Source organism: Berghia stephanieae, chromosome 9 (genome assembly GCF_034508935.2).
Source record: "Berghia stephanieae isolate SIO BIC M18660-M18661 chromosome 9, UCSD_Bste_1.3, whole genome shotgun sequence".
NCBI lineage: Eukaryota > Metazoa > Mollusca > Gastropoda > Nudibranchia > Aeolidiidae > Berghia > Berghia stephanieae.
This window is the reverse complement of record NC_088368.1, coordinates 42,601,419-42,626,849: the sequence shown is the minus strand read 5'-3', so window position 1 is coordinate 42,626,849 and position 25,431 is coordinate 42,601,419. Positions and strand designations below refer to the sequence as shown.

The window sequence follows — 25,431 nt, the reverse complement described above, 5'->3', positions numbered from 1 at the left end:
TGGGCATGGATTTGTGTGTAGATGTGTGTATGTTTGTACGTGGGTGTGTGTCTATGTGTGTTTGTATTGGGTTTCGTTCAGGGGAGGAAATTAACGATATATTTATGTAAAGTGTGGCTATGTGGTCTTGTGGTATGACACTCGCTATCGGATTGCAAGGTCCTGAGTTTGAGTCCTGCTTTGAGCAGCGCATAGTTGGGCCCTTTGAAAAAGCTCTTTACTCACATTCTCTCATTTTCTTACTCAGGTGTAAAATGAGTACCTGGCCATTAACAGCATTGTCTCCGTTGGAAAAAAAAAAAAAATTGTTATATCGCCTAAAACAGGCGTCATGTCTCGTCCTACACGTTTGTCACCTCAGGGCACTTTGTGGATTCTATATGCTGTATATATTTATTAAAGATCCGAAACGACTGTGTATTTTATTTTGAAGAAGAAGAAAGAAAAAAAACCATCCCAAACAATCAGTCTTCCTGTTCTGGTGCAGACTTACTGATTACCGGTCAGACGTGCTACCATTACTGATAGTCGGGACAAGTTTAATTCCTATAATCTTCACAAAGGTACACTTTTTACGCTGTGAACCCTCGCTTGCATCACACAACACCACCATTGAGCTCTAGAGGATGAGGACAAAGACATTTGTTTGGCATCCGTTGCATACGCACTTGTTCAGATCTTTATCTTACACCGGTGCCTGCTGCCTAATTTCTCAATATATATTTTTATCATTACATTTTACTTACTATGCAGCGTCGTGCTCATAGACATTGGCTGCCCGTACTCTGCGATGACAAAAGTCTGCCCAATCCCTTCGTCTGTTGACGCTATCATATATCTCTCTTACATTCATTATAAATAGATAATAACGTGAAGTTGAATGTAAGCTTCAATTTAATTACAAGAACAGATCAAATGAACGTTTCGGGTTTCCCCTTTATCAACAAAACAGGATGATTGAAACACCACAGGTGAATGAGATGATGTGGTAGTGGTGTGGTTAAGTTCATTTGATCTGTTTGATCTGTTTTTGTAATTAAATTGAAGCTTACATTCAACTTCACGTTATTATTTATTTCTTCGAGCTTCGAGCAGCAACATTTACACTACCCAGTATTTTCCATTCATTACATTACATTTCATTGCATATAAATCTGTTTTGTGCAGAGATGTTTTTGAATTGTGAACTTTTAATTATTTATTTAATTTATTATTTTTTTCTAAATAATAATCGATCAATTCTCTCATCTTCCCTCCGACTGGGTGTCCAGAACACGGTCACACCAACTGTCCCAAGTTCATATCCATGGTAACCGGATGCTGCATGATGACCATTAAAAAAGTCAAGGCAGTCCTGCTTCTGTCCAAGGGGAATGAGGATTTGAAGGACCCCAGTTTGAAAAGGCTCTGGGAAGAACTGAAAGACGGAAAGACCGCTGACGCCTCCTCTTCAACTGATCAGAAAGGTAATTAGACCTGTAAATTCTTAGTCAATTAACTGAAATCAGTCAATTCGTCAAATTCAAATATTTTTAAAAAGGGAAGAAAGAATGCATGAATCGTAGTCGAATGACTGTAAAGTTAATTAGGAATGTTCCACAGCGCTACGCATAGCTCACGGGCCGTTTATATTAACGATGGATATATTGCCAAGGCTAAGCGACGCTTTTTAGAATTGCCGTGTCTGAACACACCCCAGTGTATTTTCATACAGCCTTCGTGAAATTATTTTTTCACTTTCCAAACCTGTCGTAGCCAATTTTAACTGAGCCGCCGAGCGATAAATTTCACTGTTTCGTCTAAGCCAAAATTGACCACATTTACTTGAAGGACAGGGAAAATATGAAAAAAAAAATTCGAACACCGGAAGTTCGTTATGTAGACACCTTCAAATCGAAAGTTAAATGATTGCTACAAGCACATCTCGATTGCCTCATGTTGTAAACAAACTGGTTGACCGTTTCTAAGTTTCTTCACTGATTGGGTACCTAATTACAAGGAACAATGGTAAGTAGCCTAATTAATTCCCACGCAAATTAGTTTTCTGCCATTGCTTTGCTCAAGTGAGTTTGCTGTTTACCTTTCATTTTGATTCTTTGGATTTTACCGCTATGACGAAATACGAAGAAGAGTTTCAGTTTCAGTCAATTTTTATAGAGCTCATTTACAGGTCTAGGTAATGAAAGAGAGAACTCAGACCAAAAACACTCCCAAAAGGCTTAGAGAGCGGTCGGTGAGGGCTGCCTGAAGTCTGGGATGGTAAAAATACTCATGAAAAAGGTGAAAATGGAAAGGTTTTCGATGGACGTTTCGGGCACAAACCCTTCATCGGCAACCCCCCCCCCCCCTATAGAATATTATTATTGTTGTTATTATTATTATTATTATTATTATTATTATTATTATTATTATTATTATTATTATTATTATTATTATTATTATTATTATTATTATTATTATTATTATTATTTTTATTATTATTGTTATTATTATTATTATATTATCATCTCATCATCTCATCATCATCATCATCATCATCATCATCATCATCATCATCATCATCATCATCATCATCATCATTATTATTATTATTATTATTATTATTATTATTATTATTATTATTATTATTACATGCTGCTATATAAATACCTGCGTTAAAAAAAAAAAAAGAATTAAACAGATGAAGGCGTTTGTACCTGAAATGTCCATTGTCTGTATTGTTCCCACCAGAAGCCTTTCCGTTTCCCAAAAGATTTGAGTTTTCTTATCGTGCAATAACAATGTACCCAAAGTGCTTTTAAAGGGTTTCCAAACCAACAGCAACATTTAGAATATAGGTTGACACATAAGGGATCATTCCAACTGTTTTTTTTTTCATCAAAGACAATACAATGCTGTTATTGGGCAGGTACTTGTTTTACGCCTGAGTGCAATGAGGAATTGGGTGTAAATAGCCTTATTCCTTGAGCCACTCATAGTAGAGTTTGAACCCAGGGACCAATGGTCCAAAGGGAAGATGTCACTACCACAAGACCTCATAGCAAGAACTAGAATCATTGGTGGCACTTACTTAATTCAGCCCTTCACTCCGGCTGGAGCATAAGCCATCGGCGAATCCCCTCCATCTCATCCAGCTTTGTACCATCTTTTCAGCCTCTCTCCATGTTAACTCACTCAACCCTAACACCGACTATATCCGTAGTATGCCCGGGGTTACTTTTACCCCATGCCTATTCATTACATTTTTCTGAGACAAATTATAGGCATAGTGTTAAGGGGCGGTTTGGGTCTTTTCTAAAAAAAAATTAATTACCTATATTGGGGGGTTTTAATCATTCTGTATCATCAATATAGGTTAAAAAACAACATTTATGGCTAAGATTTTTAATTATCTGTGTTGATACCCATTTTGCGATCTAATTTGGGGGTCTGACATAAAAAAATATAACAATCTTGTGGCAAACGTTCCACAAAAACTAATGAAGGAATGACCTCCATATTCTTCCCTCTTGTCAACATTGTACCATAGTGTGTCACCATAGAGAGATTTTACGGCTTTAGCTTATGGAATTTTTATTAGATCATTACAAAGTTGAGAATCAAAATGTTATGACAAAATTGATGTAAAAAATTCAGATTTAGGATTATAATTTAAAATTCACAAATCTTATCAAAAATATCTCTCTATGGTGACACAATACATTTTCTCTGTGATAACTGTGGAAATTTTCAGACAATTTCATTGAATAGATTCTGAGAAAAGTTTGACACAGTTTCCCATACCCTTAGAAAAATGACATATTGAGAAAATAGCAAAATGGCTTCCCGTTTTTCACACTTTTCTTACTACCTGTACCATTTTCGACTGTATATTTCGTGCCTTTACAGTCTACTTTAAGAATTTGGACTTCAATTATATTATTTCTAAGATAATAAAATATCATTTTCCACCAAAATCTCAAAATCAAAATTTTGAAGGATTTTCCTAATAATTAGACCCAAACCGCCCCTTAAAGCTAATGTTCTTAATGTTTAAATTGTTCATGGTAGTTGAATAAAACTATCGATGCACATGCTCATTTTTAATCCTTTTTTTTTCCAATTTTGAAAAGTAGCAAAAATCTCTAGGATTGAGTGAGTTAAACCTTCAGTTTTTAGATCTTCCATCAATGCTCATCTCGAAAATACTAATGAAAGAGGGAAAATGGAGAGGCTTCGTATAGGAACGATACAGGTAATGGACGTTTCTGGTACAAACCCTTCGTCAGCACAACAATACACAAATTAACGTGGAAAGCAAATAAAATGAAATAAAATGCAAAATAACTTGTATCGCCTTTACTCAATGGTGGTTGCAGTATGAGGTTATTTTGCATTTTATTTTATTTTATTTCCGGTCTGAAGGCAAGTGCCATATTACTAGACTACATAGTGACATGGAGAGCAAATCTCTGCTGTAAAAATATAACATCTTAGTCCATATCCACAATGAAGAAGGCCGATTTTATAATGAGATAATTATTTATTTATTTATTTTTTTTAAAGTTTGAATTCTACAAGGAATAATGTGATTATAAAATTCTTGTTCTAATTTTATTTTCCAGTCAAAAGTGAGGCATATCCCCCTGCTTCACCACTGAAGTCGGCCCTGGCAATAACAGAATCGATCCAAAACAATAATGATATTATTGTCAACTCCACGAGAAGCCGTCCACAGTCTTTGGTTACAGCAGCGAACGTCTTTTGGTCAACAACGGCTTCTACACTCGTTTGCCCATCGCCTCGTTTTCTCTTTTGTTCTACTCCAGCAACATCCAAGGTGACAGCAGCGAATATCCCAGCGAAAACGTTGTTAATGAAACCAGGGGCAACGCCCTCACTACCGTCTTCGTTGCTGTCGCATTTGCAGACGACACCCGTAGTATCATCACTACCATCGCCATCGTCACTGTCCGATGAGGAATGGATTACAATCCCCATGATTCCACCGAAACACCCAGCAGTTACCCCCCTTGCTGACAACACTAAACGGATCGTGGCCACCACTGACACAGCGACAGCTGCGACAACATCCAAGAACATTTCGGCCATGGCCGGCAGCAGTCGCATCACAGGCATTATATCGTCTCCTTCGTTGTTGTCAAACACGACCACTAACACCAACGTCATGCCATCTATAAGTACAAGGGCTGCTGGGTCATTATCCAATACTATCGAGATTCCTGTCTCAACTCCTAGCAGTGATGCTGCCATTCCTATGCAAGATGAGAATCTTAGGAAACAGGTAAACGTGAGCTTTTATATAGGGCAATATCCACTAAACATGCTCAAAGCGCTTTACAAAAGGTCCCTGACCAACAGCAACACTTGACATGGAGAACGAAACATGATGCCTGTTAGGCAATATCACATTTTCTCAGACTGGGATTACATTTTTTCAGATAGGGACAACGTTGTTAACGGTCAGGTACTAGTTTTACACCTGAGTACGGTGAGAGAATGTGAGTAAAGAGCCTTTTCCAACTATGCGCCAAGTGAGGCTTGAACCCAGGACCTTCTGATCCAAATATAAACTTCAAGTTATACAATTTAGTAGTATTCTACCCCTCCTCATAAATAGAAATAAGTAATGATATCAAGTTTGCAACAATAATTTATGATGTCAGATTATCAATTTTTTCTCTCCAAATTTTCTCTACTATTGGAACTGTTCTTTGTTAATAGAATTGCAAAATGTGAAAATAGTTTGAAGAGCTGTTTTTGAATGATATAAAATTTTGTAACACTGCCTAAAATTTTTGATATCGGCGAAAAGATGACGGAAAAATATGATGGCATTTGCATGTTGTAGTTCTTTAAAGAAGACGCTTGTTGCTTTACCTGGGAGACTCTATGCACGTCCAGTTACATATCTGTCAAAACCTTGAGAGAAATAATTTTATATATATATATATATATATATATATATATATATATATATATATATATATATATATATATATATATATATATATATATATATATATATATATATTATTCTTACCTCGTTTTTGTTACTTTCTCCAACAACGTTGTTTCATCCAAATCTTGGAATCATCAGGGAGTCCTGGTCTAGGAGGAATGTTGTTGTGTTCTGTCAGTATATTTATTTGGTTATCTTTTTATCCTTGCAGATTGAGGAAAAATACAGAAGAAAGAGGGAAGAATTAAATAGAAAATTGGAAGAAGAGCTGCAGTGTTTGAATAGAGGAGAGGTCTCCAAAATTTCATCCCTATCTAAGCTTTCAGTGCCAAATCATCCATCGACATCAACTTGGAACAGATCATCCTCAGTCGCCATTCAGGAAGGAAACGATGCACAAAGTATTGGATTGTTTTCGGGGCACCAAGTTGGTTGCACGTCCATCCTTACAACAACGACGTTTACATCTCCTACCGCTTCAATCCATCATCATGTTCCCAATGGTAGCATGGGAAGTGGTGGGATGCTTGTGACAACTTTTGTCAATAATAATAATAATGTTATGCAAACTGCAGCTACATCAGTATGTCCATCATCATTACCACCTTATTCTTTGTCATCGTCATTGTCATCATCATCATCATCATCATCATCATCATCATCATCATCATCATCATCAAGCATATCTAACACGGTTATTGGATTATCATCGTCATTTAGCAACAATATGAATCTCAACATTCCTCAATCTTCCATCATATCTCCAACCACCTCACAATTAAATGACAATAACTATTTTCTTCAAGATAACCACCAAGCAATCCACTACCCTCAGATATTAAAAAGACCTTCTCCTTCTTCTACTTCTTCTTCTTCTTCATCGTCTTCCTCCTTGAAATCGAGAAACCAACCCCGCATCGGCATTGTCCATCCGCAAAACAAACCAAAGACTGAAGGCAATTCTGGAGTATTACAGGAGTCTTCAAGTCATAATGGAAACATCGTAAGTGGAACTATTGCCAGAGCTCAGTCTAGTTCTGTAGAACACGTTGTGTGTAATGAACAAACAGAAACTGTACCAAATTTACAACAGCAGCAGCAGCAGCAGCAGCAATTGACAATGCCCGATATGAATCGGCAGAACCTACAATTTGTAAGTGCCAATAGAAGCACGTGTAACAACAACAACATCAACAGCAACAGCAGTGAGATATATAGGCCATCCAGTAATAACGAGCAGTTGATTCTAACAAACAGCCGCGGTATTAAAAATAATGGCCATCCTCGTCAAAACCAGTCGTTACAATTAATCCCACCGCCAAAAGTTTCTTCTACACTTCAACAAAGAGACAATAATAATTTTATCGAGATTTCCCCTGCCTCGGCTTTAACTGCAACACGAGGCCAACACCAGATCTTGTTTTTACCACAGAACCTGACCGGCATTGTAGCACAGAATCGAATCGTTGCAAGTCCATCCAGCTCTAATTCGGCCTCTGTCCACGTCTTTTCACCCTATACTGCTTCTCCATCTTTGATTGATCATAATAGTAGTGGTATCAACAACATTAATAATAATAATAATAATAATAATAATAATAATAATAATAATAATAATAATAATAATAATAATAATAATAATAATAATAATAATAATGGTGATATTGATGATGACATCAACAATGACAACAACAACAACAACAGTAACAATTTTCCACAAGCGCAAAGAACAGTTTTGAACACAGCTACTAGTGTACAGCCAACAGTAGTACACTTAGAGAACTCTGGCAGTGTACAGCTGAATCTCACATCCCTTTCACAAGGTGGTCATTTTAATTATGGAATTGTCAGTCAAGCTTTAAGACCATCACTCGGAACGAATCAGGAGAATAGAAATGTTAACAACATTAACACAATACGACCGGAGCTTTGTAATATCGTAACGACAAATATTCAGCCAATGATGTCCACTGATGTCACTCCCTCCAATTCTTCTTTGAATAAACTAAAAAGCATCACCGACATGAATAACCAGGTGCTTGCACAGACCATATGCCCGAATACCGGGGAAACAAAGTTAATCGTATTGGCCAGTAATAAGAACGTGGGTAAAAGTTATGCTAGTGGTGTGTTGCAGTTGCAGGTTAGCAGTAGTGGCACTAAAAACTCCTCATCTGTCACAGAATCAGGCCAACACTTTTCAAGTCAGCTTTCACAGAACAATTTGATTTTATTGACACAACAACAACAACAACAACAACAACAACAACAACAACAAAATCAGCATCATCCGCAGCAGCAGAATACCCCACAGCAAACGTTGCTGTCAACACAGCTTGAGATGAAATCAAGTGAGCAGCTCGCACAAAGTCAATCTCCAAGAGATTCATCCTCCAAGAGAAAGCAAAACAAGAAGCAACAACAACAACAGCAACAAGCAATACCAATCTGTCCAAAACCACCAACGTTACTATTTCAGCAACCACCAACGAGTGAGTTATCGTATCCATCTAATAACAATACGATGAAGTCGACACCTATCATGGTTAATATCAAAAAGAGCAACGACAGCAACAGCGGTGACAAGAATAACATTACACTTGGTTGTGATAGGAATGAGGCATTTCATTCTCGCAGTGGGAGTTATATCGATTCATCTCTCACAGGCGAAAACGGTCAGTCTCAGCAGAACGAGACGACCATTATCAAGTCGATATTGAGCGACCCTGTCAATTCTGTCATTACTCAAGTTATTAATTCTGGTGGATCGTCATCGTCACTACCATCTCCAGTAGCTGCTGTGCCATTGATTTCAAACGACACGAACCATTTATTATCTACCTCTAAATCGAAACCAAATACTGCCAGACTCTGGGGTGAAATTTCAAATGAAATCTCTCATAAACACCAACAACAACAACAACAACAACAACAACAACACCAACAGCAACGCCAACATCAAGTAACAAATTTACAACAACAACAACAACAGCAACAACAACAACAACAACAACAACAACAACAAGTAACAAATTTACAACAACAAGACGTCTTACCAAACCAGAGTGGCAATAACAACAGTAGCACGATCTTGTTGATCCCCGACAAACCAGGCTACCCCAGGTTTCAACTCACACGCTTGGATCCTTTACCAGAAACGAATTCCCAAAGAAACGTAGTCGTCAGTCAACACCAGTCTCCACTTAAATCACCGTCAACACCAACATCATCGCCGTCATCATCACATCGACAACATCTGCCACCACCACCACTATCATCATCAACAGCATCAGTTCAGCCGATGTCAGCGTCAAAAGCACCTATTCCTCCACCACCATCGCCACCACATCCACTTCCATCTCAGACAGTACCAGCAGCTATGAAACCTTCAGCAAGCCACTCCCAACAAGAACAGAAATCCTGGACTACTGCATCGTTAACAAGCAGTAGCAGGCCACCACCTACGTCACCCTTATCCTCTGCTTTGTCCTCCTTTACATCCTCAAGATCATCATCATCATCATCATCATCATCATCACTGACCACTACTGCAGTGTCTTCATCAGCCCCACAAAACGCTGAACTCCTATTGCAACTTCTTAGTCAAGCCCTGTCTAGCGATGCTGTCAAGCTGAATACAGAAAATGGACAAACTCAATTAGTTCTCTCCCTACCTCAGACATCTGATCTCTCCATTCTACAGCCATTGCAAGGTCTTAAAACTTCTCAATTTTCCAACACAGTTCTCAATACATCTCTCGGAGACACACCAACACAGGCTGCTGACACAGTTTACAGTGGTAAAAGCTCCCCCTCTAGACAGAATATTCTTAATTCTCTTGAAAGCAAACAAAGTGGAGTCTCAGATGGAAGAAATGAAAATCTCAATACGAGTGGCTTGTGTTCAGTGGCTATGGACCAATCGCCAGCTGTGAATCCTGGGAATTCAGATCTATTGATGAACTCTTCCAACCAGTCAATAAACCTCGGAGTATTTAGACAACCTCAGGTATTGAATAATCTAAGTTCAGATTCCAACCTTTTATCGTCCAATCAGATTTATGAGTCGAGTGAGGAAGGTTTGTCCTCTGTGTTAGTCGATGGAAATGAAGTAAGTAATAAAACCTCTAAATTATCTTTGCAACAGGATTCCATCTCTCATGTTATCGGTGACAGTAAAATTGGATCTTTGGGTCGGAGGCTTTCTTCATCATCATCTCAAAGTGAACATAGAGATCAATTTTCATTTGGCAGCAAAGAACAAGATAATGGCAGTAACTGTAGTCATGGACCACTTAGGAGGGAAGACATAATGATTGTCACTCCTACTACTACAATAGAGGTTCAAGGTAGTGAGAATGTCGCCAATACAGGGCTTTCATTTGGGAGCAGCAAAAGCACCTTACTCAATACGGCTTTTAAAGAGAAACAGCCAAATTCCTTGTCGGTCACCCAGCAGCAAATGGTTGTCACAGCACCAGAGATTAGAACTGTTTCAGATTCACATTTTAGAACTGGTTTTCAGACTGTTCAACAAAATGCGACAGCTCCGAGTCCGGCTCAAAATCAGAATTATGACAAGCCAGTCGCATTTGTGTCTTCCGAGGAAGTGATAGATATTACAGAGGATACCACCCCTCTCAACTCGCCAAAATCAGAGGGTAAACAACCAGACCAGGAGCGACAACTGAATTCCAACGTCAAACTACCCCCAGGATTTTCAACTCTTTTGTGGGAACAACTAAACGAGGGATCTTCTCATTATAATAGTATTAAAAATATAAATCATTGTAGTGAAATTAATTCCGACAACAATCCTTCACCGTCAAAACAAACGGAAAGCATTTCCTGTAGTAAAAATGTCAGAGGAATCTTTAATCCGACATCCAAACAACAAATCGTCTCACCACACCATTCGTCCAACGTTAACATTTTGTCTCACAGAACTGGTAATAATAAACTGGGAAAAATGCGAACGATCTCGGAAACCGATCTTGTCTCGAGGCAGATCATCGGCAGTTTTGATTTAAACAAGTGCAGCAGTAGCATCAACAACAACAACATCAACAACAATAATAATGTCACACCGAAGAAGCCATTACGTATGAAATCCAATTCAGAAAGCGAGACAACCTGCAGACCCGTGACAAATTCATTTCATCCAGTACGCCCAGTCGCTTTCACACAAAAGTTTGGAGACGTTTTATTGACATCGTCAGCGCGTCCAGCGTCTGCATCGTCGTACATCAACACCTCTTCCTCTGTGACGTTTATACGAGATACACACTCGGCAGACGGTAACAACTCACTGGGTCCCCCTAATATAACAATCTTATCACCCAGCACAAATCACCCGAACTCTGCCAGTAATCTTCTCAAATGTGGCAGCTATGCAAGTTTGTCAAACCAGAAATTTGAAAGAAAGTTGGAAGAAATTTCACCCCAAGGTCATAATCCATCCCTCCAGCAAGGAACACATCATTTTCCTCTTCAAACTCAAGGGCACCGCGAACTCAACAAAATGTTATTGAAAGCCAGTCCAGAGAAAATGGCAGCGAATGTCGTTCAACAAATGGTAAATTCACGAAATGGAAGGGAAAGGGATCATAATAATGTCGTTGCTCTAGAATCTTCAAGAAATGTCTCAATTCCAAATCCAGGCATGGTATCAGATCAATCAGTGATCACTGTCGATTCTGAAGGAAGCCTTTTAATGGGTCAACCTTCATTGAAGTTTGTAAGCCCGCAGGTTGTGCCCTTAAGCCCACAGGTTGTGTCCCTAAGCCCGCAGGTTGTGTCCCAATCGGCCAAAACAACTCCCCCACCATCAGTTTTATCAGCACCAACCACACCAGCAACTACTCCGAAAACCGCTCGGTCGAGGAGTAGATCTAAACCAAAAACAATTAGAGATATTTTAGAAAGCAAAGAACATCACCAACATCAGCAGCAGCAGCAGCAGCAGCATCAACAACACCAACAACAACAACAACAGACAGAGTCTTCATCCCCTCAGCCTCAATCTTCTAATACCAACAAATCGTCAATACTGAAACAAATTTCATCACCCAACGAAACCGTTTCCATAACAACTGTTGCAACCAGCAGCAGTGATTCCAACAGCAATAGCAATAGCAATATGTTTGATTACCAAATTCCTCTGCTTTCAAAAGTCCAGGGTTCATCATATCCACCAGATCCTTCACTACCGGTTACAACAATTCAAACCCAAGCCCTGCATCTTCAAAGTTCTCCAACTTTACAAGTGTCGTGTACAACTACAAATACAACTCCAACTCCAACTAATACTGTCCATCTTATTGATGATACAGTTACACAGACAAACCCGAATGGTGAATCATCAACAAGCAGTGTTGCTTACCACTGTATCCAAAAGCCCGACGGATCCTATTTGCTTTTGCCATCAGCAAATCTATCCCCTGAAGTCATCAAATTGCTCCAGAACGGTGGAGGAGGTTTAGGATTGGAAGCGGCGAATGAAAACCCAAAGACAACTTCGATCCTTTTGTCTGGTCAGCAACTTATATCTCTCTCCGGAAAGGATAGTAATAACGCGGCTGGCGGTGTTGAGTTTGATGGAGTTAAAAGTGTCCAACTCCAACATAAGGAAACAATCCTAACGGAGTCCAACAGAAAAGGCAATGATAGTGACAGAAATAGGAGTAGGGATGATGTGAACCTTGCGATTGGTACGGAAACACACGGAATCACTCATGAGGAAAGGGCTATAACTTCTGCTGGTACTAAATCAATTGAACCCCTGTTATCAATGAGAGTTGCACCAACAATGAATAATGATGGAGGGAAGAGTAATGTTTTGTTAGAAAAGTCTAAGAGCAATGGGAATTCTAGGAATATTCCGTCAATGCAGGAAAATTTTGATCTCATTGGACAACCACCCGTGCCAACCCGTCTCTACCACCAGTTACAGACGTCGTCTCCATTGCTTCATCAGGAAAACACTCATAATCATCCATCTAGTGCTCAAACCAAGTTGGCGGATCAAGCTCAGCTACAACAAAATTCCCAGCTAAAAAATTTGTTACAAAAACCGCCCTCGAACTCGACCAAAACCAAGCCAGAGAGACAAACTGAGCCGACTCACAACGATACTTCTGACCAAAACAACTGTACTGACTCAGCTCCTACTACCTTTGACCTCGTCAAACAAAGAACCTTTTCAACATCAGCACCGCAAGCAGTTGAATGGCAGGGAAATTTGAGCCAAGGGGAAGTAATAATGGAGAACAATAACCTAGGTCAAGGTCATGTCCCTTTAACACAGTTGATGAAATTACAAGACAATGATCCCATTCCTCAAGCAGTTGTTGCAGCATCATCTCACCAATCTCTACTAAACGCAATAGATTCCCATAAAGGGATGCCTGTCTATACAAATTCTGAATCTGTCATTGAATTTGAAAGAGGAGGGGGCACAAATTGGCATGTCCAGTCTGCTCAGCATCAAAAGCAGCATGAGAAACTGCAACAACAACAGTCCCTCAGACAGTCAAGCACACAGCCAAACATCTTAGATGTATCCAGCCATTCAGCCGAGAAATCCTCATCCAGTTCTCTTCTCAGCAATATTTTATCAGGCAAGAATCAGCCATACTTTGTAGCCACCAGTCAATCCTCTAACAATCCTGATATTTCATCTACTCCAGTAATTCCTCCACCCGAATACAGCAAAGTATATCACCGGTCCTCTTCCTCAATGATCTCCTCTAACGTTGAATACGTTCCAAACGTCAGCGTCAAAGAGACAGAAAAACACCCCAACAATCAAGACGTTGTCGAAAGGGAGATAAAAAATGCTGCATCTTCTCCAAACAACGGATTGAAAGTGTACAATGGTAAGAGGGGCAGATTGAATGCTGGTATGCCAGCTACGGCGAGTACGAGTACCAAAGGCAAGGGAGAGAGTGGAAAGCCCGTTGGGCCAAATCATGTGGTGGACAAAATGTCTTCGTACCTCAACGCTTCAAATTTGAGAAATGATAGCTTGAACTACAGTCACACCTTGCCAGGAGAAGATCATAGTCTTCATAGCAGTCTGATAGCACAAAACCCAAATGGTCGTATTTATAAAGTGATTGACAGCCTGTACCATCATCCAGACCCATCGTCTTTGTCTGTCAGACAGCACGAGGGTGTCGGTGGATCTGTGCCCAGTGGCAGCAACCGTGTTATTCATCATCCTGTCATACACATGGATTCTATACCCCCTCCACCGCCTTACCCCCACGATAAATACAACAATATTAAAAACAACAACAACAACAACAACAACAATGATAATAGCAGCAGTAGTAGCAATGATAACAATAGCAATGTCAACGTAGATACAGGGAGGAGACACGAAGGTTCAACAGGAAATAAGCATCATCCTGTTCAGGGAAGGAAGAGAACCATTTCAAAATCAAACAATAGCGATACAAATGAAGCCGTTACAAAGGCTGCCACCACTTTACAGGAAGAGCAAGAATCTCAACTTCCTTATAAAGACTGGAAACCAAAGAAGATGCGGTCAAGACGAGGAGGAGGTGGAGGAGGAGGAGGAGGTGGTGAAAAGAGCAAGAAGGCTGACCACAAAAGTAGTAGCAGTAATAGAGTTCGAGCGATAAATTCTGCTGAGATCATGAAAAAGAGGGTTCAGTTTATGGACCCAGTTGGCAGTGAATCAGTAACGAACAAGACGGAGATTGAAAATACTTTGTCAACTAGACCTGGTATGCCTCTGTCTTCTTCATTCAAAATTCCATCATCATCAACCTCGTCGTCGTCATCGTCATTATTATCCGTATTAATCACACCAGACGGTGTCAAAAGTCATGAGTCCAGGAAAGACGAGAGTGCCAATATAAGTCTGAAGTCTGCAATTCAGTCAGAGCACCAACACTATCCCATAGAAGCTTACGAAGATCACTCTCTGCCTCCCCCCAAATATCCAAGACTCGCAGAGCAAGATTCAGATTTGCGAACTGGAGGGCTTGAGATGTTGAGAGGAGGCAGTAAGGGCAATGGTGTTTATTCTACAAATAAAAATTTCAGTTCAAGGTTGACGACAGAGATAATGGAAATCCAAGAGAGTCGAGATCATCCTACAGACTATCATTTGAGCTTCTCCAGCAACCCGACATCACAGTCTAAACATTATCACCACTTTCCTGAAAGACATCAAGAAACAAGTTCTGGGAAACCTCGATATGAAGGTCCTGAAGAGATTCCTGGTGAGAATCCTAAAAAACAGGTTGTTGCATTATCAGCCACTTCAATTTCACCAACATCAGTAACTTCATCATATTCCGATGGAGATAACATAGAAAGGAATCTTAAATCCCAAACGTTTACCGTTCCGGCCACTTTGTCAGCTTCTTCTTCTTCTTCAGCAGCAGCAAATTCATTATACCCCGAGACTGCTGAATTATCCAGCTCTACAAACCCTTATAGTTCCTATAATTCCCTTGCACAGACAGAAAATGGAAGCAATGTACAACAACACTGGCCAAATTCTTCCCCATCTTCCTCCAATTTGATTGGGAAAACATCACCGCCCTCCTTTGCTAGGAGAAAGAACAGCAAAGAAAACAACAGCATCATATCATTTATTCGTGAAAGAGGAAATGGAAAGTTGCACAAACCAGCTCCAATAGTGACAGTGCCCTTGGAGAAACTGCCACCGCCATCTTTTGCGAGTGAAAACCAACACAATCCTGTCTGTCAGAATAGTGAAGATCGGGTGAATAGAGTTGTAGGTGATGGTGTTGAAAGTGGAAGACGGTATTCTCATAACCCCGAAGGAATCTCAAGAGAATCGTGGCAGGCCATCACTGAAAGAAAAACTCCGTTTGAAATCATCTCTCCTCATGGTTACAATAAACTATCCGAACAAAGCTTCATCCATAAAGGGATGGAACTGAGAAATCGCACGTCTGAGATCCCATCTCATTCCCTCTATTGTCATCCTCACCTCCATGACCCTCCCCCAGCCCATCCTCGAGGAACTTCTATGAACTTGACTTCAACCGTTTCTCACTCTACCTCTCCAAGGAGCCATCACAGCCAGCACAGCACCATAGCAATCTTACATCGGCCATCCTCTTCAGCCATCCCGACCATTTCAGATGGGATTGTAGAAGAAGCCAGAGCTGGACAACAATTGATTCTAGACGTGGACCCTCATACTTATTCCAAAATCCATAACAACAACAACAACAACAACGACAACAACAATAATAGCAGTTGTACTGCTGCATCTTCTTCTGCCAGTTACAATATAGAGGACGATAGCGGGAATAATGATGAACCAATAATCAGCTCTAGACTAGGGCCACGGTCAGACTCCCCCATCATCCGCCACAAGGCTTTGGAAAATGCGTTTGATCTTGCGCAGGAAATGAACCATCACCAACAACAGCAGCAGCGCAGTCGACATCCTTCTTATGAGATGGCCAGATTGGCTGAAGCAGCTGTTGCCATATCTGGCAGCCCGTACGCCGGATCCTCTAAATTCTCAAGTCCATCCGACCTTGACCGACTTCCAGAACCGAGCATGATGCAGGATCTCTTCACGCACGACTCTCCACTTTACAAAGACACGCTGCAGCTTTTGGAAGAAAACTGGATGTTGAAGCAGCAAGTGATGAAGGGAGAGCATCAGCAAAGACATCGTAAATTATCCGCCATCGACAAACAGCTCAAGTCAGGGGATTCCTCGTCATCCGTTTCCATCGAAGGAGGCGATATCTTCCTGCTGGGGAAACACAACAATTCCAGCGTGCCGTCATCACCATCGGCTTTTGCTTACAGCCCTAGTCGGGAAGTCAGCAGACATTTCCATTTAGATTTTCTCCCACAATACATCACTGGCAGTAGCAGTGGGGTTGGCAGGCAATATTCCACCACCTCCTCCTCGACCAATCAGGAAAGTCGATCTAGAAATCCCTCGGGCTCCTGCAGTTCTGTGTCTCGAAGAGTTGATATGGATATCGCAGCATTGAGAAGCATTTATCAACTGGATCACAGCTCCAGCCCGCTGGACCCACATATAATTAGTAATAACGGCGCTTCTGTTGTTTTCAGACCTTTGTCCCGCTCCCAAGAGGAAGATCCAATGCAAGACTCTTTATTAAGAGCCCTTGGTGCTCAACGAAATAGCGGAGGTGTCGTCGGTATCGGTGGACAGATCATCGACAACGTTGACCACGAAAACCAAGTAAATCGTCACAGGAATTTGTCGTCATCATCGCTCAAGTCGAGTTTGAACGATTTTCCGGATTTAGATCTCAGCAGCAGAAGCAGAAATCCATCGACTTCCTCTCTCTTCCGCAGCCTGGAGTCCATTCGAAGTCGCAATCCTTCCGGATCTTCCAATCGGCGCAGTCGACCGGGGAGCTGTAGCTCCGATAGAGACCCTTTCATGATGATGTACCTCGATGAGCCTGACTTAATGAATCTTATTAGCCCATCCAACTTTTAATAATAAAAATAATAGACTCTTTAAAGTGCACTGTATTCTCAACAATGAGGCTCTTGGCGCTTTAAATTACATAATGACAAAACAATATAGAAAGTACATGACATCAAAAAAGAAATGTTTTCAAGGATTTCTTGAAAACAGACAATGATTTGGATTCCTGGATGCTCTGTGGAATGGTTTTGCATACAGACGGACCAAACTGAAAAAAGGACCTTGTTCCCGCCTTTGTACGAATGCGTGGGATAGCCAAACGGGTGGTGTCATTGGAGGAACGCAAGATTGGGTTGTTGAATGTTTCTTTAGAAGTTCTTTGATTTTCGGTGTTAAAATAACCTGTTTGTTTGTTTGACTCTCTCAAATTCATCATATGAATAAAAAATAGAACAAATTTGTTCGGTTTTCAGTTACGGTGAACTCGAGAGAGAGTTAAGCGTCACTTTTAACCCCTTTCAACCTATAACAAACATCGCCTTTATCGCTTTCACAAATATCTCTATTTTATTTTTGGGGGCATTTTATACTGTAAACTTAGAGACTGTTTTATTTTTGGGGGCATTTTGTACCTGTAAACTTAGAGACTGGGATAAACTCCAACTCTATGAGCCAAATGGCTCTGAAAAACTACGTTTTAGGTACGGGCATTATCTCGTACTCGTATATATCTGCATTTAAGAGTGGTGAGAAAAGACTGCTTGAAATATTCCCTGGCATTGAACAAGCTTCGAAAAAGAACAAAATACCAAACACAGAATGTTTTGGGCACAAAACCTTTCTTCAGCCAATTAAAAATTCATTCGGCATGTATTTGGCATGGCTGTTCGCAAGTAAAAGCATCTTGAAAAGCCGAGAATTTCTCTGCCACCTGTCTGGAATTTAAAGGATATGTTAATGTTTTTATTGTTTTTGGGTTTTTTTTTGTTATTGCCTGAAGAAGGGTTTTGATCCTGAAACATTCCCCAGTGCTGCCAACCCTGGCCCATGTAAATGTGCACAATGGAGATCCAAAATGAGTAAGATTTTGAAAAAAAGTAGTGCAATCCTGCAAAAAACAATAATTAGCGCTAAATTTGATGATTGGGCAACTAGACCATACTAGCAATATTATCATTGATAATTTAAACTAGTGAAAAAAAACTTACTATTTAAAAACAATAAATAGTATCCACTTATAAATCTGATATGACCAACCGATAGAATGCTATATTATTGAACTCCTTATATGAACGTCAAAGTCAGCAATAGGTTAAAGTGTTTAAGTACACTAAGAGAGTGTATGATTGTTAAAAATACTTAATAAAAAATTTAATAAAACGTACACTCCTAAACAAAATGTGTACAATGACCAAAATTGTGTAAGATTACACATTTTTTAGTTAAGGTTGGCACCACTGCATTCTTTGTTTGGTATTTTGTTCTATAACGAAGCTGTTTGTATATATATATATTCATGTTTGTTCAATTCTTTTTACAGTCCACCGCTTCTAGCAGCCGACTATCGCTTTAAATTCTCAATAATCTCGTGGACACGTTTTAATTTTGGTTTCTAATGCTAGTCAGATGTTAACTTTCTCCTTACCGATTATTTCCATGAATTTTCCCAGCAGAAAAATTGGTTTTTTAAAAACTCAAACAAGCTCTGTTCAATACAACTTTATGTTCTTATTAATTAAACAAAGACCATTCTTCAAAGTTTTTGATGTACAAAATAAATATGAATAATAAAAATGTATAATATTGTGTCGTAACAAATAAATGTGATGATTTTGCTGCAGGTGGTAAGGAGAGGGTTTAAAGGTGAAAAGCTTGGCTTATATGCTTTATATTCGTTTATTGCACTCCCCTTTATTAGTGATAAAGAATGCTTATTTGGCTCATTTACAGACCCATAAATGCATGCTTGTATATTGGAACCGTAGCAAAGGGGGTGGGGGTGAGTGAGGGTTATTATTTTCTTGAGGCCTTGAACTTTCATGACACAGATTGCAGACAAGCTAAGGGAAATAATAGATGATTATAACCGTTTTTGACCTTTATTTTTTAAAATTAATTCTCGGACAGAGGGATGGACCATGAGGCACGAGCTTACGAAATATTTAATAATATTGGTCAAAAACTAATATATAACGGATAATAACACCCCAGTTGTATATTTTTTAAAATAAAATCATCACTGAAGTCAGTAAATATGAAATTATCAGAAGAGTAAAAATAATTTTCAAGGAAGTCGAGATTAGAAGTGGGTTTTAGTTTAATTTAAAGTGTCAGCAGCAACAATAAAATCACCACATGGTCGTGTATTACTCCCCTTTGTTTTTATTGTTTATTGTAAGTGACGTCACAAGTTATGATGATCCAAATCAATACAAGTATAGTCGCGCAAGAATACAATTTAACTCACGCAATCCTAGAGATTTTTGCTACTTTTCAAAATTGGAAAAAAAAAAAATGTATTAAAAATGAGCATGTACATAGATAGTTTTATTCAACTAACCGTCAACATGTAAAAACTAAAATCATTAGCTTTGATACTAGTAGGCCTATAATTTGTCTCAGAAAAATGTAATAAATAGGCATGGGGTAAAAGTAACCCGGGTAAACTACGGATATAGTCGGGGTTAGGGTTGAGTGAGTTAACTGGCGCTGATAAACACCTAAATATGTTTCAACTGGGTGGGGATCCTGACCTCCCATAGCGGGCAGGGAGGTACATACTATGTCTTCTATCCCCTTATATCTTATCCAACAAGCTTTCTGTCTTTGTCTTGGAATGAGATTACTTGGTTTTTTCCGGGCCCTCGTCGGAGTCCTAGCTGAGAGGGAAACAGTCAAATGCATAGTTATTGTTTTGGGAGATGATATTTTTTTCCTTGTAAATCATCTCTCTGTTATGTATTATTATATTTGGTCTTTTGAATGTATAATGTAAGCATTTGAGTGTATTCCTCTTTGTTGGATTTTGTGCTTGTGTCCGGATGAGACTTATAGGTGATCTCAAACTAAATACATTGATGGTGTGCTCTTGGAATCTACATCCGATCCCTATTTGTTCCCAGTTCCCCTTTGTCTTACTTTCTCTTGGGTGCTTTAATTGTAATTCTAGAACTTTTTACTATCCCATTTTCTTCCTTTTTACTGGCGCTGATATAACCTAAATATGTTTCCAAGCGCCGTAAAACCCTTAAAAACTTAAACTTAAAAAACAATTTTAATAGTTTGTCTATTCATGGCATTTCCTCTTAATTAATGGTTCCATTAAATAATTATACAATTTCTGCATTTATTCCAGAGTATTCTTTTCTGACTTATTTTTAAGTAGGAGGTGTAATAAAATACTTTTCGAACTTGTATGTATTGGTTTTCGGCACGAGTTCTTGATAATAGCAACTCTTAAAGTCGTGTTTTGGTCAAGGACTCGATGCCGAAATCCAATACAAGTTTTAGAAAAAAAAATAGACAGGTAGATAACCACGCCTCTCGGACAATCGTCATAATGTAAACAATGACAGTGATTGGTTGACAAATCAAACTACACAGGTTTTACTATCGATGGTATGTGTTGAGGTAAAATACCCACTGTTCTACCACTCGATCAATAGAACTAACACAGAAAACTACATATGTGTAAATTTAAACGTTTATTATCTGATCGAGAAAATCGTGTGATAACTAGTCACCCATTTGGCGGTATAAAAACAATAACAATGATCAGATAGAGGTCAATTTCATTCACGCTACTTTTTATTATAAACAACCAACTATGTTTGTCCGAGCATGTGTGAAGGTGTGTCACAAATTCCATGTTTTGATTGGTCAAAAATCTATTGGTTAATTGTATATTAAATGTGATTTTTTACTTTTATTGGCATTGTAAATTACTTATTTGTATGAATGATTTTTTCTGGGTGGGGATCCTGACCTTCCATAGCGGGCAGGGGGTCCATACTATGTCTTCTATCCCCCTATGTCTGTTTTCCAACATGCTTTCTGTCTTTGTCTTGGAATGAGATTACTTGGTTTTGTCCTGGCCCTGGCCGGAGTCCTAGCTGGGAGGGAAACAGTCAAATGCATAGTTATTGTTTTGAGAGATGATATTTTTTTCCTTGTAAATCATCTCTCTGTTATGTATTATTATATGTGTTATTTTGAATGTATAATGTAAGCATCTGAGTGTGTTCCTCCTTGATGGATTTTGTGCTTGTGTCCGGATGAGACTTGTAGGTGATCTCAAACTAAGTACAGTGGTGGTATGCTCTTGGATTCCACATCTGTTCCCTATTTGTTCCCAGTTCCCCTATGTCTTACTTTTTCTTGGGTGCTTTAATTGTAATTCTAGAACTTTTTACGATCCCATTTTCTTCCTTTTTACTGGCGCTGATGTAACCTGTATGTGTTGCAAGCGCCGGAAAACCCTTAAAAATAAACAATCATTTTTATTTTACTTGTCTGATAACCAAATGCACATTGAAGGCTTTTTAGCATTGTCTTGATCAAACATATTTTTTGTGAGCTTAAAGTTTGTTGAGTTTTTTTTTTCACCATGTAAAATATACAAACAATGAGCCTGAGATCTACGAACTACTAGATAATTTGGGATATCAGCACATGTAATTCCTTGAAACTCTGGATGGAAACCGTAACAAAAAAAAGAAAAGAAGGGAGGTTTTGGGTTCAAATCCTTTGTCAGTAAAACATTACAAAATAAAAACAAAATGTAGTGAGAATTGTAACAATTCTGATTTAATTTTGTTTTATTTAATAATAATAATATAATAATAATAATAATAATAATAATAATAATAATAATAATAATAATAATAATAATAATAATAATAATAATAATAATAATAATAATAATGATAATAATAATAAAATAATAATAATGATAATAATAATAATAATAATAATAATAATAATAATAATAATAATAATAATAATAATAATAATAATAATAATAATAATAATAATAATACTAATAATACTTTATTGCATCCCAAAAAGGAATTTTTTTGTACAGACGGGGTAGGGGGTATTTGTTTTCAACTGTCCATTTTTCATCTATTCTTTTGCTGATGAAGTGTTTTGTAACCTAAAACGTCCATTGTTTGTACAGTTTCCGTCCTGACTGAAGCCTTTCCATTTCCATTGTTTTGTTAGTATTCTGACGATCCCAGGCTTCAGGCAGCCCCCCATGATTCTCTACATTCATGTAGTATATATATATATATATATATATATATATATATATAATATATATATATATATATATATATATATATATATATATATATATATATATATATATATATATATATATATATATATATATATATATATAGCTTTATTGATTAAAATGTTTCAGAATTGCACTTTGGAATCTTTCACTGACCTATATAAACTTTCGTTTTGGATGACTTTTATTTACCATGTATCTTATACAGACCTACTACTCATGTGTTACAAAAAAAAAAGTCGTAGACATACGGAATTTCGACTCCAATTTCATTACTACATGAGCATGTCCAAGCCATTAAAGCTTATTGAGCGGGTGGTTGGATGGGAGCATCACCCTTGAATCATATACCTATGATGTTCGCATGGGTGTACGATCCGATAGTGATGTCGTTTCTTCTTCTCTTTACTAGCCTATCCTGCTTCTTTGGTTTGTGATTGTATTTTTGACAGGGGATATTTTTTTTTCTGTAAATCTTCTGCCTGTTTGTTCTTGGTTATTTATAATTTAGCTTATGATATCTTTAGGTTATGATTTTGATTGACATTTGTACTATTTTTGTTGGATTGCTTGTTTTTTTTGTTTCAGCGGTCTCTCATATAACCTCAATTGTGTTGGAAGAGACCTAAAGCAACAAACAAACAAAAAAGCTTATTGAAACTGAAAGTTGATGCCAGACAATGTAATTTCAAGGATTTTGAAGTGTTATTCATTACGTTTAACTGGGTGGGGTTTCCTACCTCAAAAGTGGGCAGGGAGGTACTTACCGTGTCTTCCATCCCCTTATATCTGTTTTCCAACATGCTTTCTGTCTTTGCCTTGTATGAGATTGCTTAGTTTTGTCCTGACCCTGGCACGAGTCCTTGGCTGAGAGGGAAACAGTCAAATGCATAGTTATTGTTTTGGGAGAGGATATTTTTTTCCCTTGTAAATCATCTCTCTGTTATGTATTATTATATGTGTTATTTTGAATTTATAATGAAAGCATTTGAGTGTATTCCTCTTTGTTGGATTTTTTGCTTTTGTCCGGATGAGACTTTTAGGTGGTCTCAAACTAAGTACATTGGCGGTATGCTCTTGGAATCTACATCTGATCCCTTTTTCCCAGTTCCCCTATGTCTTACTTTTTCTTGGGTGCTTTAATTATAATTCTAGAACTTTTTATTATCCCATTTTCTTCCTTTTTACTGTCGCTGATATAACCTAAATTTGTTACAAGCGCTGTATAACCCTTAAAAACAAACAAACATTCCGTTTAACCCTCTCCTTACCAACTACAGGAAAATCGTCACAACCAACATTTTTCTTATTCAAATTTCTCTTGTACATCAAAACCTTTAAAGAAAATGAACAGTGTGTTTGTTGTAGAGCATGTTTTGCTACAGAAATTATTTATCGCTAGAACGTTACTGCTATTGTGTTTGAGTGATAAAAAATATATTTTTGTGTTAGTTGGGTGTGAAGTTTTCGGGAAAATCCTGAAAATGGCTGGTAAGGAGAGAGTTAAGGGTAAATTGTTAGTTTTCAAAGTTAACTTTAACTACTATAGCGACTACCATTTTTATCTTCTAAAAATTACGAATTTTTAAATTTCCAAGTTGGCAGGTCTACCATTAGCATTTGGTGTTTTTACTTTGTTGTTGGCTGACGAAGGGTTCCAGTCCGAATCATATGCAATTTTTTATTATATTTTCATTACTGAAGCTGTTATTATTATTATTATTATTATTATTATTATTATTATTATTATTATTATTATTATTATTATTATTATTATTATTATTATTATTATTATTATTATTATTATTAATTATTATTATTATTATTATTATTATTATTATTATTATTATTATTATTATTATTATTATTATTATTATATTATTATTATTATTATTATTATTATTATTATTATTATTATTATTATATTATTATTATTATTATTATTATTATTATTATTATTATTATTATTATTATTATTATTATTAATTATTTTATCACTAATTCCTGTAGTAAAATAAATTCTTCATTTTATTTTCCCATTAAGACAATAAGAAAGTAAGAAAAGATAAAGATCTGTTTAATAGGGAACAAAAGTGTGATGTCACAAAACTGGTTCCTATCTCATTGGAAGTGTAAAACCCCTCTTTTGAAGGACTGCGTACATATCTCGAGTTAATGATTTTCTGGTTTCAGAGTGATGGCATCTTGTTTTCTAGTCTAAATATATGCTGGTCTTCAATAAAGATCATCCCTCCTCTCTCTTTTACTGGGTGGGGATCCTGACCTCCCATAGCGGGCAGGGAGGTACATACTTTGTCTTCTATCCCCTTATATCTGTTATCCAACATGCTTTCTGTCTTTGTCTCGGAATGAGATTACTTGGTTTTGTCCTGGCACTGGCCGGAATCCTAGCTGGGAGGGAAGCAGTCAAATGCAGTTATTGTTTTGGGAGATGATATTTTTTTCCTTGTAAATCATCTCTCTGTTATGTATTATTATTTTTATTTTGAATGTATAATGTAAGCATTTGAGTGTGTTCCTCTTTGTTGGATTTTGTGCTTGTGTTTGGATGAGACTTGTAGGTGATTTCAAACTAAGTACATTGGTGGTGTGCTCTTGGAATCTACATCTGATCCCTATTTGTTCTCAATTCCCCTTTGTCTTACTTTTTCTTGGGTGCTTTAATTGTAATTCTAGAACTTTTTACTATCCCATTTTCTTCCTTTTTACTTGCGC

The 25,431-nt window shown here is 37.8% G+C and overlaps 1 protein-coding gene across 2 annotated transcripts in view; it reads left to right on the top strand.

Moving 5' to 3' along the window:
• The window catches only part of LOC144980266 (uncharacterized), a 34,857-nt gene extending 12,879 nt beyond the window's left edge, over window positions 1-21,978 (top strand). For both annotated transcript variants that reach the window (XM_078927895.1, XM_078927896.1), the window contains exons 11-13: window positions 1,272-1,466; window positions 4,605-5,284; window positions 6,174-21,978. In XM_078927895.1, coding sequence (XP_078784021.1) covers window positions 1,272-1,466; window positions 4,605-5,284; window positions 6,174-17,465 — 12,167 coding nt within the window. In that variant the 3' untranslated portion in view covers window positions 17,466-21,978. The remainder of the gene's footprint in view (window positions 1-1,271; window positions 1,467-4,604; window positions 5,285-6,173) is intronic.
• The last annotated feature ends 3,453 nt before the right edge of the window (window positions 21,979-25,431 follow it).